General features: G+C 42.1%; 1 protein-coding gene across 2 annotated transcripts in view; it reads left to right on the top strand.

The window, feature by feature from the left end:
- LOC122800827 (phospholipid scramblase 1-like) overlaps positions 1-15,768 on the top strand; it is a 604,453-nt gene that overhangs the window by 90,200 nt on the left and 498,485 nt on the right. The window contains exon 2 of one of the 2 annotated variants that reach the window (XM_044070116.1): positions 4,547-4,643. The exons of the other annotated variant lie outside the window; for it this stretch is intronic. Within the exon in view, the coding sequence (XP_043926051.1) occupies positions 4,607-4,643 (37 nt within the window). The 5' untranslated portion in view covers positions 4,547-4,606. The remainder of the gene's footprint in view (positions 1-4,546; positions 4,644-15,768) is intronic. 2 annotated transcript variants of the gene reach the window in all.

Genomic DNA, 15,768 nt, shown 5'->3' with positions numbered 1-15,768 from the left:
TTAAGATAATCCCCTGAGCACTGCACATTACTTGGCAGTTGATGGAGTGGTATTCCTTATGATTAATGTATACTCTATTCTGCTCACCAGGTGGTGCCTTGATGTGTACATGAGTGCAGTCTATGGCACCCAGTACTTCAGGGTAGTGTGCTACATGGTGGAACTGTTGGATATTGCTGGCCCTCACCTCAGGTTCTAGGGGAAAAATATGTGCTCACTGGCATGTGGGAGCATTGCATTCAGGAATTGATGGAGTATCCTGGATGCAGATGCCTGTGACACCCCCATCATGTCCCCAGTTGATTTTGAAAGGTACATGTAGCTGCACATACCTTAGTTTCCACTGGGATGGGTTTCCCTCTGTTAGCGCTGGCTCTGATTTGAAGGCAGCAGAGCTCACTGAGCTCTTGTAATATGGCCCTGCCCAACCTGTAGCACTCTACAATCTCCAGCTCATGTAGCTCCTGGAAGGTTACCCTGGGCCTGAACACTCTCCACCTTCTCAGCCTAGGCATATTATCAGCAGTACCAGCAGCATTGACTTCAGCATCTAGCACATACAGATGTAGGAAAGCTGCAGCAGCCCCTAGTATTATGTCAGTTAAAATGTCCAAGACTCTACTCCAATGGTTCAGAGTATTGATGGAAAATCAGAATGTAGGGTGTATGCATAATTTGTACAGTTCTGATGTAGGTCCACCATGTGGGATTGACTAATTATGATGCAGTTCACCTGCCTAGGATGTAATTGATTTGATGTAAATGCCCTATTTTAGTGTGCAGCTCAGAGCTCACAGCAACGCGCAAAATAGCTTATACAAAAATTTAGGATTAACTGAATATATCCAGTTTTCCTTGACAAATGCATACATCATCACTGTCATGTGGGCAGTCTGATCATATGAACCTGATAGGCTATGCAGTGCACCACACAAATATGCGCACTGAACACTAAAAAATTCTAAAAGTAACACAGTGTGAATATCAAAATTGTGTAGGAGCCTACACAAATGGGATATGCGGACATGGTTACTCCTTTCAGCGATTCAACAAAGGAACCTCATTTGCATATATAGTCATGCTGACAGACTGGTTCTCAACCGTGTAAGCTGGGTAACAGCAACCCTCTTACCTCTTACTACAATTTAAAGGGCAAGAACCGGCAAATGAACAGCTTGTCAGAACTAGCACTATAAACCCCCCCATTCACCCCACTTTAAAAATTTTCGAGGAAATGGTGGAGGCAGATTTAAGAAAACAATTTTCATTTAATACATTTCTTCCACCTGTGAATTTAGACTTTAAAATGCACCAGGTAATAGATTTTTTAAAGAATGAAGGGGTTAGAGTCATGAAACCGGATAAAGGTGGGGGGGTAGTGTTGATGTATAATTGGGTTTATGAAACTTACATTTACAACATGTTGCAGGACCCCCAGCAGTATGAGATATTTTCTAGAAATGAACTAAATATATCTTATTCCAAAATTAAGTTTGTGTTATTTTATCATTTAATGCAAGGTGCAATTAACGAAAAGTTGTATAACTATTTATATGTGGATAAGCCCAAGACCCCAGTTATATTTGGAATACCTAAGGTTCATAAAGGGTTAGACCCTTTGAAGTTTAGGCCAATAGTTTCTGGTGCTGGTAGCATTACGGAACCACTGGGAAAATTTATTGACCAAACTGTAAAAAAGTTTGTAACTTCCTTAAAGCATGTTTATAGAGACTCATGGGAATTTCTTAAAGGCATTGAAAGGGGTCTCTACAAACCCACTTGTTTAATGGTAACCATCGACATTGTGGAGTTATTTCCAAGCATCCCACATCACACTGGTTTAGAATGGTTCAATGAGGTATTGGCCACACAATCTGGTTTGGGAGCTAACACAGTGATGTTATTAGTAGAATTTATGGAAATTGTTCTTCGGAACAACTTTATTTACTTTAATGGAGAAATATTCAAACAAAGAAAGGGGGTGGCGATGGGTACTCCTTGCGCCTCAGCATATGCAAACATTGTTTTACATTATTGGGAGAACAAATTTATTTTCACAACTGATTGGGCTAAATACATTATTCATTATAAATGCTTTTTGGACGACATTTGTATTTTGTGGGATGGTAGTTTAAATAAATTTGAGGAATTTATGACATATATTAACATGTCCACACATTTTCTTTCTTTTACACATAATGTCAGTAACGATAAGCTTAATTACCTGGATGTTACACTCCATAAAGACTATGCTAATAACTTCTTTCAATCTGAGATTTATAGGAAAGCCACTTTCTCAAATTCTTACTTGCATTTTGAAAGTGGCCATCCTTTCCATCAGAAAAAGGAATAATAAAAGGACAATTCATTCGGGCATCTAGAATGTCCAGTACAGATGAATTGTTCCTTAGAGAGGTTGATACACTAAAAAGGTTTTTTGCAGAGAGAGGTTATCCAACAAGTTTGATCAACAAATTGGCTTCAGAGGTAATTACTAATAGGGAATTTAAATATTACCCATTATTGGGCATTGGACAGCAGACAGTAGAGAAAACGGTACAGGAAGGCAAATTTAGTCAAATAGCACATTTATTTACACATTTACTAAGGATGCTGAATATTTAGAATCAACTGTGTTAAAATATTGGCCAGTACTGACACTTGAGGAAGATATGTGTAATGTGATACCTCCAGAGCCTAGTTTTGTGAAAAGAAGGGACACAAATTTAAAAGGTTTATATGAAGGTAAAAATCGTGTTAGGAACCAGACATCTATTTCAAGGTTGGGTACATTTAAATGTGGAGCCTGCAGCCAGTGTCATTTTATTTTAAATGATAGTAATTGGCATATTCACTCAAGAAATTTTAGGTATCATCCAAGGGGTAATTTTAATTGTGGAACTAGAGGAGTAGTATATTTAGGGTCTGTACACAATGCTACAGTTTTTATGTAGGGAAGACTGAAAGACCCTAAGACGTAGGATCTATGAACACCTATATGAGGTAACTAAAAAGAAAGACACTAATGCCTTTACAAGCATTTTACCCAGTGCCCTAACATGCAGTTAAAGTTTTGGTCTTGGAGCAAGTTTTGCAAGACCAAAGAGGGGGTGATTGGGAAACATTTCTCGAATGTAGAGAACTATTTTGGCAATTAAGGTTAGATGCTTCAAAACCCCCTGGTCTTAATGACAATATTAGTATTAAAAGTATTCTTAGGATGAGAAGAGCAAAATTATAATAATGTTGGTATATATTTATTATAACATATTTATTATTACAACATATTTTTTATGACAATACATTTTAAATTAAATTAATTTGTGGTTACATTCATTTTTTAGTCAAATACTTTATATGGTATATTTAATTAATGGCATTTCTAAGGTATGTATTTACTATGTAATGTCTTTTAAAAAAAAAAAAAAGTTTTTAATGAGAGTAATTATTAATTAATTATTCACAATTAACTATCATGTGACTGCATCTAATGATATATAAGAATGGTGGTTTTAGCTTTTTTGTATCTTGATAAAGCCTGATATTAGTCAGGTGAAAGCGCTTGATTCAGTTTTGCTGTGATTTTTATGCAATTAAAGCTTTAACTATTACTTCGTGCCAGTTTGACGTTTCTTCAGTCATTGAAGGTGTTTTTGTGATTTAGTTTTGGTTCGTAGCTGCAGTTTTGTTCTGGGTAACAGCATGAATGCACCATTGTACAGATCCAATGCAGACTCCTACAATACATTTTTGTAAAGTACAATATATATGTTATTTTTAGAATTTTTTTTCTCTGTTAAGCATGTTTGTGCAATATGGCGCAAAGTGAAAACATGCCAATATTATTAAAAAATTATTATTAATTTTAAATATTCCCTTACTTTTATATGTTTCACATATGTGTGTATGTAATCTACTATTTTCAGGGGAATTACGTCCATATTTGTGGACTTTTGCATCCCCTTCTGTCCATGTAGACTCCTGTACATGGAAAACTTTCACGTAAACTATAACCATGTACACAGAGTCTACATGGATGCCTTTAGCCTTGTTGGATCACTCCACCTGCCTCATTTGGATAATATTTACCTGCTTAAGCAGAAATTTGCATTGCACGGAAGTTTCCCTATTTGCACATGTTTGGGCGCTGCTAAGTGTTGTTTACTGAATCAAAAATTGTTTGAGCTCATGTATGCATTATAGCATGATGCATACACGAAAAAAAAAATCATGTAGACTTTATTGAATTCCTCCTTTGTGCTTACTGCAGAGTTTTCATTTGAAAGTAAGATTATGACAACTATGGAAGCAGCATTACTTTTTTTCATAACTGTGATTCAAAATTTATTCTGTTTATACATGGAAATAAAATATGTAGGTAGTGTATAAAATTCAGTCACTATGGAGAAGCAAATGTCCAGTTATATTTCGGTGAAGTGCAGTGAACTGAACAGAGAAGTAACATAAAAGCTTCAGAAAAGATGACTATCATGAATAACACAAAGTAAAAGGTGACAGGGAATTTCTGTTTCTTTTTTGTGCACAGTAATCTTGATGAGACTGTAAAGAGAACATGGAAAAAATAAATAAATAACTAAAGGCAGAAATGGAAAACAAAGAGTTTAGCTCAGCTATAACAAAAGGTAAGCCAACTAGAACTGGTTTAAAATTATTAAAAGAAAAGCATTGCATCTACTTCAAAAGACTTGCAACTCATTTATTAAATGCAATCCCTGAAAATGCTTTGGCACATTTTTCCAAAGGTATTGATGACTGTAAGTATTTCTGAGTCTGTTAATTAATGCAACATTAGTTACAAGAAGAATATTGCTTTCACTATCCACAATGTTAAAAAGAAAGAAATAATTCCACACAGAGTTTATTTGTTGAAACATACTATATAGAAAAGTACAATTATAACAGTGGTACACAGTATGGCTGTGAAATATGTTTACTTAAATCTACTGCATCAGGAAAACAGTGTAACAAAGAAATGCTTAATTTCTGAATACATCCATTTTGTATGAATCTAAGTAGGAGAATATCTCTTTGATGGAAAATATTTGCGGACATTTCTTAAAACACAGAATATATAGGTTTAATGGTTTTACAAAAACATTGCTAATCCAGTAAATATGCAGTGTGCTATGTATGATACACAGAAAATTCATCAACAATAACCATGCTTTTACAATGCATACATACATACTAAGTGCATTTAATTCCTCTGTGATTTCTACATTTAACTTAATGAAGCTTGCCTCTCCAGCCTATGCCTACTGAAGATCACTTCCTAATACTTCAAAAAGACTTTAAATAATTTTTCTAAGGATGAATATACTTACATTCTTTATCATGTGTGCATGACTGTGTTTCCTTAAGCTTGGATGACTTTATCCCAGGCTAGTAGTTGAGAAAATAGCACTGCACTGTTTTTACTTTCAGCATTTTTTTTCTATTAAGCAGTAAACAGGTGACAAAACAGAGGAATGGGAAAAGAGATGAACAAGGGTAGCAGAAGTCATACCTCTCAACTGTCCAGATTTTCACACAATGTCCAGATTTTTGGCTCATATTTTTCATCTGTTCCTCATAAAATGTATGGTTTTCTGGCAACTCACTGGGATGATCTGAGGATTAAAGTCACTAAATAATGACATACACTTGAGTTTTATACTTCAAATCCTTCAGAAAATTAGAAGTTATGTACTTACCATAACGTTCCATCTGAGTAGGTGGATTCATTTGTCTGCAACCTGTGGGTATGGATCCGATATCGGATCCGAACCGGCATAGTTTATCCAGCTATGGATCCGAGCTCCTAGCTCCTCCCCTCACCCATAATGCCCTGCTCTCCCTACATGACCTCAGATCGAGTTTGCCCTGCACCAACTACCCTAATCAAAGGGTGACACACCCCATGCAGGAAACTGACAAGGCCAGGGGGATAGGAGGGCGGGATGGTTGCAGACAAATGAATCCACCTACTCAGATGGAATGCTATGGTAAGTACATAACTTCTAAATCTGAAGTAGGAGAATTCATTTGTCAGCAACCTGTGGGACAGAGTCCCCAGCTACCTGAATCTTGGGCGGCCATCATGGAAGGATATTCCGGAGCATCACGGAGCCAAAGGATGCTCTACCTCTAGATGTGATGTCCAGCTTGTAATGAGAAATAGAGGTATGAGATGAAGCCCAAGTGGCTGCTGAACAAATATCATCCAGAGGAACCCTAGACTTAAAGGCTGCTGAGGTAGAGACAGACCGGGTCGAATGAGCATGGACTCCCTCCAGTGCAGGCCTCCCAGAAGCTTGGTACACTAACAGAATACATTGCGAAATCCAGCGTGACAAGGAAACTTTGGAAATTGGCTTACCCAAATTGAATTTGGCAAAGGAAATGAACAATTGGTCGGATTGCCTATGACCAGCTGTCCTGTGAAGATAAAAATGAAGCTGCCTGTGAACATCCAAGGAATGCAGCTTGTATTCACCTTTGTTCTGATACTTAGGAAAGAAAACAGGGAGGTTGATGGACTGATTAATGTTAGCTTCCGAAGCTACCTTGGGAAGAAAGGAGGGATTGATCCTGAGGCACACCCGGTCCGGATGGAAGACCAAATAAGGCGGTTTCATGGACAGGGCCTGAAGTTCAGAAACTCTCTTAGCTGAAGTAATGACTACTAAAAAGGCAGTCTTAAGGGACAAGAATTTTAGATCTACTGTGGCCGCAGGCTCGAAGGGGGGAGCAGTCAAGGCCTGAAGAACTAAAGAAAGATCCCACGGAGGAACCGTCTCTTTAACAGGGGGTCTGAGCAAAAAGGTGCCTTTTAGGAATATTTTACATAAATTGGCAGACATAAAAGGGCCAGAGTCATGACCAACATGGTAATGAGAAATGGCCGCTAGCTGAACTTTGACCGTAGAACTACTGGCGCCATCATTAAAGAGAGTAGTAAGGAAGTCTAGAACCAAAGGAAGGGGAACCGTGAAGGGATCTAGACCTGGCCGCTCCGCCCAAATGGAGAAACGCTTCCATTTACTGCGGTAAATTTTTCTGGTAGAGGGTTTGTGAGCCGCTACCAGAATGGCCTTAACTGGGGATGAGATACCGGGAGTCCTGATTAGGAGTGGAACTGGAGCAGCCAAGCTGTCAGCTTCAGGTTGTCCAGGTTCGGAATTGGTAGGTTCGATGGGTGTGATATCAGATCCGGAATGGGATCTAGAATCCAAGGTGGATTCACTGAATGAGACCTTAGGTAAGGGAACCAGATCTGTCGAGGCCAGAATGGGGCAATGAGGATCATTCTGCACCCCAACCGAGAGGCTTTCTGAAGCACCTGGAGCATCAGAGGCAGAGGGGGGTATGCGTAAAGAAGACCGGGAGGCCAAACATGCACCAGAACATCTCCCGGGGAATCCCCTGGAGGTGGGATTAGAGCGAAAAAACTTTCGCACTTGGCATTTAAGGGAGAAGCAAAGAGATCGCAACAGGGAGTCCCCCACTGTGCGAAGATACGTTCCGCTACTTGAGCATTGAGAGACCACTCGTACGGGGAGAAAATGGTGCGACTGAGCTTGTCCGCAAGAATGTTGGACCGACCCGGGATATGCGTTGCGATGAGAAAGCGGTTGGTGGAGATCGCCCATTCCCACACTCTCATGGCTTCTCGACATAAAGGGTAAGACCTGGTTCCACCCTGTTTGTTGATGTACCAGACCACCGACATGTTGTCTGACTGAATTGCAATTGTTCCCAGGGGAAGGAAGGCTTGAAGTGCTTGCAACGCCAAGAGCACCGCCCTCATTTCCAGGACATTGATATGCAGGGAGGTCTCTGAGTTGTTCCACGTGCCTTGGACCATCCGGCCTGCAAAATGCCCCCCCACCCGAGGCGGGAAGCGTCTGTGGTCACCGTGGCGAGAGGGGGAGAAGCACAAAAAGGGCGGCCTCTGTGGAGATCCGGGGAATGGAGCCACCACAAGAGAGACCGCTTGCAAGTCTTGCTGATTGCAATGGGGTGATGCAGGGGGAGAGAAAGAAATGACCATTGCACCTGAAGTGTCCACTGAAGTACCTGCATGTTCAAGCGGGCGAGCAGAAGAAGAGAAATTGCTGCCGCCATAGACCCTAGTGCCCTCAGGACCAATTCCGCAGGAGCCGAGCTGGAGTGGAGGATGGCCCGCACCTGGAGTCGCAGATTCTGAACTCTGTCGGTTGTGAGAAAGGCCCTTAAATTCCTCATGTCTAACCTGGCTCCTATAAATTCTATTAACTGAGTAGGGACCAGGTTGGACTTTTCTACGTTTATCGTGATGCCTAGCCAGGGAGCTAGATGAAGAAAAGAGTCTCTTGCCAAAGATAGTAGATGCCTTGTTGGGGTGGTGAGAAGCCAGTCGTCCAGGTACGGAAAGACCTGCACCCCCTGAAGCCTCAGGTGGGCCGCAACCACTTCTAATACTTTGGTGAACACCCTGGGGGCTGTGGTGAGACCAAAGGGAAGGACCCTGAACTGGTAGTGACTGGCTTCCAGCCGGAAGTGAAGAAACCTCCTGGATCGTCTGTCCATTAGTATGTGGTAGTACGCATCCTTGAGGTCTATAGAGCACATCCAGTGATTCTCCTCTAGAAGGGGGAGGATGGATTGTAGAGTGACCATCCATAACTTCTCTTTGGGAACTGCCAGGTTTAATAGGGACAGGTCCAGAATGGGTCTTAGGTCCCCCGTCTTTTTTGGCACTAAAAAGAACCTGGAGTAGAACCCTGATCTGATCTGGTCTGGGGGGATGGGCTGGATGGCTCTTTTTCTTAGCAGATGGCCAATTTCTGCTGAAGCGGCCTCCCTCTGATTGGGTGGAACATCGGGGAGGGATTTTAATTTTGGGATGTGAAGAAATGGGATTTTGTAACCTCTGGATATAATCTGGAGAACCCAGCGGTCCGATGTAATGGACTCCCATGCTGCTAGGTGCCCTGAAAAACGTCCCCCGACTGCCTCCAGAGTGGAGCAGTCGGGCAACCCCTCAGTGTTGCTGCGTGTGCCATTCAGAGAAAGGTTCTCTAGATGCAAAATTCCTGGGAGCCCCTCTGCCCCTAGGGCGGCATCCTCCCTGTCCTCCTCTGCCGCGGAAGGACTGGTTGTCTGAAGCGGGTTGGGATTGCTGCGACTTCCGGAACCACATCTTCTTCTGGCCCTTTTGGTTCCTAGAGCAGGACCTCTGGGGCACAGAGAAGCAGACTCCGATGGCATACAGCATCTTCCCTTCCTTCTCGCTCTGAACCAAGGTGTCGCGAACCATCTTGCCAAAAAGGGCAGAACCGTCAAAGGGGGCGTTCGCGAATGATGCCTTGAAGGTCTCCGTGAAATCGCAATGGCGGAGCCAGGCCTGGCGTCTTGTGACTAGGCCCACTCCTACAGCTCTAGCGGCTCCCTCGGTAGCATGGGAAAGTAACCGCATAGAGGTATTGGTCACGGAACGAAGAGTGGCCATACGGGTGGAGTGCAAGAGTTTGTCCTCCTCCGACATGGACTCTGGGGGGGATGCAGCGTATTCCTTGATAAGATCGCGCTGCATCCTAATGACATGTGCCAGATAGTTGAGCGCCCTCACTGAAAAGGTCACTGAACTAAATATTCGCTTCCCCAAGCGGTCCATCATCCGAGACTCCTTGCTCGGGGGATGGATGGAGGGACTCTCCTGAGCGAGTTCCCTCTTAGTGGCTGCTGCCGACAACATGGCATCTACCGAGGGTCCCTTGCTCCAGTGGGCACGGTCAGCAGGGGGGCTAAGAATCCTGTCCGGCCTCTTGGGGATTGGCTCCATGGTGTCCGGTTCCTTCCACGCCCTGGTGGTAATAAGGTCCACCAGGGGGTCGGCAGGAGGGGACACCCAAGAGGTAGACGGGCATGCTTCAAATGCCTCCAAGAACACGGACTCGTCCGAGGAAGACTTTGGGGCAGACCACCCACCTCTTATACATAACATTTCCATGATGTCTCCAAAGGAGACATCCTCAGGGGGTGATCTTGGGGAGCCTTCCCCTTCCTCCAAGTCCGTGTCTTCAGTTAAAGACTCGGGGGAGTCTATGTGCCTCCTCTTACACGTGTGCTTGCGAGGTGCTTCCTCGGGGGGGCTGTCCGAGGAGCCCTCGCCAGCAGTGTCCAGTTCCACAGGAACTGCTTGGGACAGTGAAACGGGCTGTCCCAGTGGCCGGGTGACGGAAGCCTGACCCAGAGCAGATGGAGTGCGGGACGGAGCCGAAGCAAGGGCCGGGGGTCCGGATGCCCTCAACAGAGCCCTCTCCACTACATCAAAAGCCGAGGGGGAGCCAGCCTCGACCAAAGGATCCAAAAGTCGGCCCCCCCTCGGATCCGAGGAGTGGATCGGAGCCGGCGCCGAGCCCCTCGGTTCCGAGGGAGCAGTGCACTCCGACACGGATGGCACCGAACGCACACTGAGTCCCTTGGATCCAAAGTTCGGGCCAAGGCTCTGAGAGGTCGGATCCGACAAACTCGAGGGCAGGGTCGGATCCGAAGTACCCAGTACTGTTGGCGCCAACCCACCTCCGGCTCCGAAGCTGCCCGGCTCCGAGCGCTCCGAGCCCGGGTAGCGGGTCGGAGAAGGAGCTATGGGCTTGAAAAAAGGGGTCGAGCTCCCCCCCAGGGGGGGGAGGCAAGAGCACTCCCATCTGCATCTGGGCCTGGATGAACCTTCGCATCATCCAGTCCAGATCAGCGTCGGAGAGGCTGTAGGTGGACCTCGACGAGGCTACCGAGGTAGGCCTTGAGTGCCACCTCGATAGCCTCAAAGGAGGTCGGGTCTCCTCCTCCTCAGGTCCTGGTGAAAAACATGGGGACCGGAGCCGAGGAGGAGGAGAACCAGCAGCCAGAAAGGCTGGAGGAGAAGCCCGCTTAGCCGGCGGGGCCGAGACGGAGGTCTAGGCCCGCCGCTTGTGGTGCTTCTCTCTCCGGTCCTTCTTCCTGGCTTCCCTCTCCTCCGAACCCGTAGAGGGAGTTTGAGTCCTGGGAGGAGGAGGGGGAGCAGGCAAGGTAGTAACCGCCGGAGCAGTCACTACCAAAGGAGCATGGGCCGAAGCTGAGTCCGGGGGTAAGAGACCCACCAAGACCAGCTTCGACCTCCGCTCCTTCAATGCCCTGGGATTGAACCCTGCACAGATTGAACACCCAGAAGTGAGGTGTTCAACCCCAAGGCATCGAACGCACCGAGTGTGGCCATCAGCAGGGGATAGCTTATGGCCACACTCGGAGCATTTTGAGAAGATTGCCTTTGGGGCCTCAGACATACTATTCACTTTTTTTTTTTTTTAAGAAAAAAGAAATTTAACACACACACAGAAGGCCCCAAAGAAAAAACACACACTCACAGTTGCTACACACCAGAGAGAGGAGGGTACACAAAATTAAGTTAACTTATCCCAAAAATAATATATATAGAAAGGGAACCTATCACTTTCACACAGTTAAGGTATTTTAAACAAGAAAAATCCTTTGTAAAATACAGAAAAATACAGAAAAAACACTTAGCTTATGGAGCTCGAAATCTAGGCTGTCACCATGAACGCGGCAAACTAGATCTGAGGTCATGTAGGGAGAGCAGGGCATTATGGGTGAGGGGAGGAGCTAGGAGCTCGGATCCATAGCTGGATAAACCATGCCGGTTCGGATCCGATATCGGATCCATACCCACAGGTTGCTGACAAATGAATTCTCCTACTTCCGATAGTATATTAAAACAAACCCTGTTACTCTAACAAATTTCTAACTTTGTAAGAGCAATATCTAACAAATGTCCCTATTTGGGGCCTGCCTCCCCCCCATTTTGCCAGCCTTTGCCCAGATTTCTTGCACTAAGAGGTTGAGAGGTATGGTAGCAGTGGCTATCTGTATAGTCACTCTAGGAGTGGGATGCAACTTGTAAGGGAGCAAGTGAGTGAGTGGATAAAATGAAGGGTGAAGTATAATGTGAAATAATCTGTATATGTTGAAGCATTCACTAGTTCTGTCTGCTTCCAAGAGTAAACTTTTATATTAGAATCAAATCTATTCTGGAAAAAATAAATGAATATCAGAATAAGATGAGTTTACCTGAGGTGAAATACTTTAAAATCATGTTCTTAAACATGACACTCAGTGAATTCTAACTCTTTTTTTAGTTATTGGCAAGTAAGTCATGGACTTTATCAAAGAACTTTTCAGAGAACAATGTTATTGGACAAGAGGTGTGAATACATTTTCACTTGCTATTGTATCAAAATGCATAGCCATTCTATGAGCGGTTCTTGTGAAATGCATGACAAAGATTTTAACCTAATTATATAATTCCAGAACTGTTTTCCATGCAACAACAAAAAAAAACTATAGAGATTATATCAGAAAATGCAGCTGACATACCAGGTTATATGTTATTCCTTTGGGATTCCATTTTAGAACTAATTAATAAGATTAATCTTGCAAAACATTGAATGCTATGCAGAATGTTAAAAGAATTGTGGTGCATTTCATCCAAACTTCAGATAGCCAGCCATGGCAGAGAACATTCTCTTCATGTCAAACACCTGAATTGTTGACTTGCATGCAGGAAGCAGCTTTTGCTTCCTGGGTGTTACAGTGACACAGCAGATAGTGTTGTCATCTCACTGCAAGAGGTTATCCGGTTTGATTTTTTGGCTGAAGTGACTTCTGTGCAGAGTCTGCATGACGTTCTTATGTTTGCGTGGGTGTCCCCCAGGTGATCCGGTTTCCAACTACATTCCAAAGACATGCAGTAAGTGGATTGGACACTCCAAACTGACCATAGGTGTGAGCACTGATGTCAATGTGTGGTACAGAAGAACAGCTGCAGTTGTGTGAACCTTGGCTCTAGATGATTGTCATTACTGAAGTGACACCCCGACCCCATGTGCAAAAATGGGAAAGGGGTAGTGCATGGATGGAAGCTGTATAAACATGGAGTTAGTTTATATAAGTAAGGAGTTGTTTGATTTTTCTCATACTCACAAGAGCAACATTTTTTTTTCTTTGCATTATTGTTTGCATTTGTGCACATAGTAACTGTGTCTGACCATTACATAGTCTATATTTATATGTTGAGCATGTGATGATTGATTATTATGCTTTTTGATCTTTGCAAATATAATTTTGATAAAGTAGTTCTAGCCAAATGACATGACTACATGCTCATGTGAAAAAGATTTTCTTCACATCCTTTTTGGTGTTACATATCTACCTACCCCCCCCCCATTGTTCTTCATGCCTGGCATAAAAAGGCACCATCCTGATGGAAGACAAGAAATTTCACTTTTTATCTTACACTTATCCCCATGTTCAAACATGGTATACATTGTGTTACTTGTGGTTCTCATGTTTGTTTGCTACTGCTAGCACATTCACACACTCTGCTGCCAATGAGTTGCCTGGGCTCCGTCCATGTTGCTTTGCCTGCCCTAGAGCAGCAAAGCCAAAAATGTGAGCTATAGCCAGGCAGGACCCCAGACTGGTGAGACATCATTTAAGTTGCTCATCATCAGTTCAAATTCATTATTTTAGATATTTTAAAAAACAATGATGGGGGGAGCATGGCCAGCCCATTTAGAAAAAATGGAATTCGGCTGGCAAATTCGCCTGTGTGCACATTTTTGGCCAGGCTTGAATGAGTCTCTTTCCCTTAACAGCATATTAAAATTAAAATCTCTGGAGAGATAATTTATTCTATTATTTATTTTTCCATCACCAATATTCATAATGGCTATTATATTATTATATTTACTACTATTTTTTATCATTATTAGTATTATACACCATTCACCATACTTTCATAATATTCACAATATTTATACATAACACATACACATTTATACAACACCAAACTATGCGTGTGTTTAGTATATTTGTGGTCATAACTTTTCATTATCTGAGGTTTATTTTACATTTACAACTATTTACGTAGGTATTACACGTACTCTCAGTATTTGGGTTGTTTATTATAATTATATTTTTATGTTTTTTATAATGGTTTTATAATGCAGTTATTTGAGGCATATTCAGCTTATTTATTTATTTATATGACTACTCCTTTTAGATATGTTTCAGTATTGTGCGTCTAAGGTGGGGGGTGATTTTGCTGTTATTTTGCTGACATCTTGTTTTGGCGAAATGGACCATTAGTATTAAAAGGAGGGAATTTCAAATTGTTTTTAACAGAAGGAAGTGATGTTTCTTATTGTCAGAAGAAGTTTGTCAGTGTGACAAACGAAAGCACTTACCTGGATTACTGTTTTTTTACTTATTGTACTTTGGATTATTTTAATTCAAAGGTTTTCTTTGCTGCCAGACCGGATTCTACCTCTTCTTTTTACTTTATTTTTCCAGATGGCTTTACATCTGGCATTACATCTGTTGCTCCTTAACCAGAGCAAACATATTTTCTAACTAACTTACGCATTACTGCTGCATTGTCTGTCACTCTTGCCTACTATTACAGTAACATAAGTTTGTCTGAAATATGTGTCTATCATTTCCTAGACATAAATATCATGTGGCATTTATTTGCTTGTCTGCTAACTAGGTAAATGATCTCACCCAACAACCTTTTTCAACCATGATCTTGGCCATCCAGGTAATACACATTTACAGACAACGCAAGGTTATATAGTCAAATTAATTATAGTCTACACAGTCATCTTTACAATATAAAAGAAGCATTAGCATACAATTTAACACCAAAAGGCAAATAATATCTGATGTAAAATAGTGAGATGTTATTTCAGCAAAGATAGTCTTACACAAATTAGTAAACAGTTATTTGCTGAGTTTATTCAGCATTATAGCCACTATATAAGACAATCAAAGATATAAGAGGATGTCTAGATATATACAGACTAAAAGACATTACAACAGAATTTTCTTAATGCTGTAAAACAACTGAATTCTTAATGTGGAACCTACTGCCACAGTAGGCAGAGGTTATACCATAATAAGTTTGGGCCATTTACATAATTATGCAATCCACACTACCAAACATTAGTACATGTACTGGAGTGCAGAAGTTAATATATAAACCTGAAGTAAGACAACACAGTAGACATTTCTAATACCCCAAATGAATATTTTATTAGATTGGACACCACACATGCAGATATGTATGACAAAATAAGAGAAACAGTGGAAAACAACAGTAAGAACAGAATAAAATAGAATGGGCTACAGGCAAGGTAGATTTATTATAGTTCTCTGAAACAGCTGCATTTGTTTTGAAAGGGTGGTCTTTAAAGAGATTACTTGAGAGTTTGCTACTATTCAAACTTCAAAATAGTCTCAGGAATGTCATTCTACAGTGTCAGTACCATTTTGGAAAGTGTTTTTTCACATAAGCTTAGAGACAAAATGGTAGTCTGAGAAGCTGGATGTCATCATGATTTTTAAGATAGCATCTGGTTTCTGAAATAAAGTTTATTTAGGAGGCTGTTAAGAAATAAATCATTATGTCTCCTAGAGTCAGGACAAATAATTCCACAATAACATCTCTTTCACCTTAGGTTCATGGGTGTTTACTAGGCTAACAATAAAAGGGGGCCTTTTTAAGCCTAACCATGATTCCCAAATATTTCTGACAATTTTTGATACCCTAGGGTTATTTTAAGGGATATATGTAAGACTGGGCATGCATACTCAAGCATTTACAACTGCTTTATATCTATTACACACATAGATGTCAGACCAGGGGTAAATGTCTGAGTCCCCATTCAC

The sequence above is a fragment of the Protopterus annectens genome, chromosome 4.part1 (assembly GCF_019279795.1).
Source record: "Protopterus annectens isolate FY-2018-M chromosome 4.part1, PAN1.0, whole genome shotgun sequence".
In the NCBI taxonomy this organism is placed as follows: Eukaryota; Metazoa; Chordata; order Ceratodontiformes; family Protopteridae; genus Protopterus; species Protopterus annectens.
This window is presented reverse-complemented; position numbering and strand designations above follow the sequence as displayed.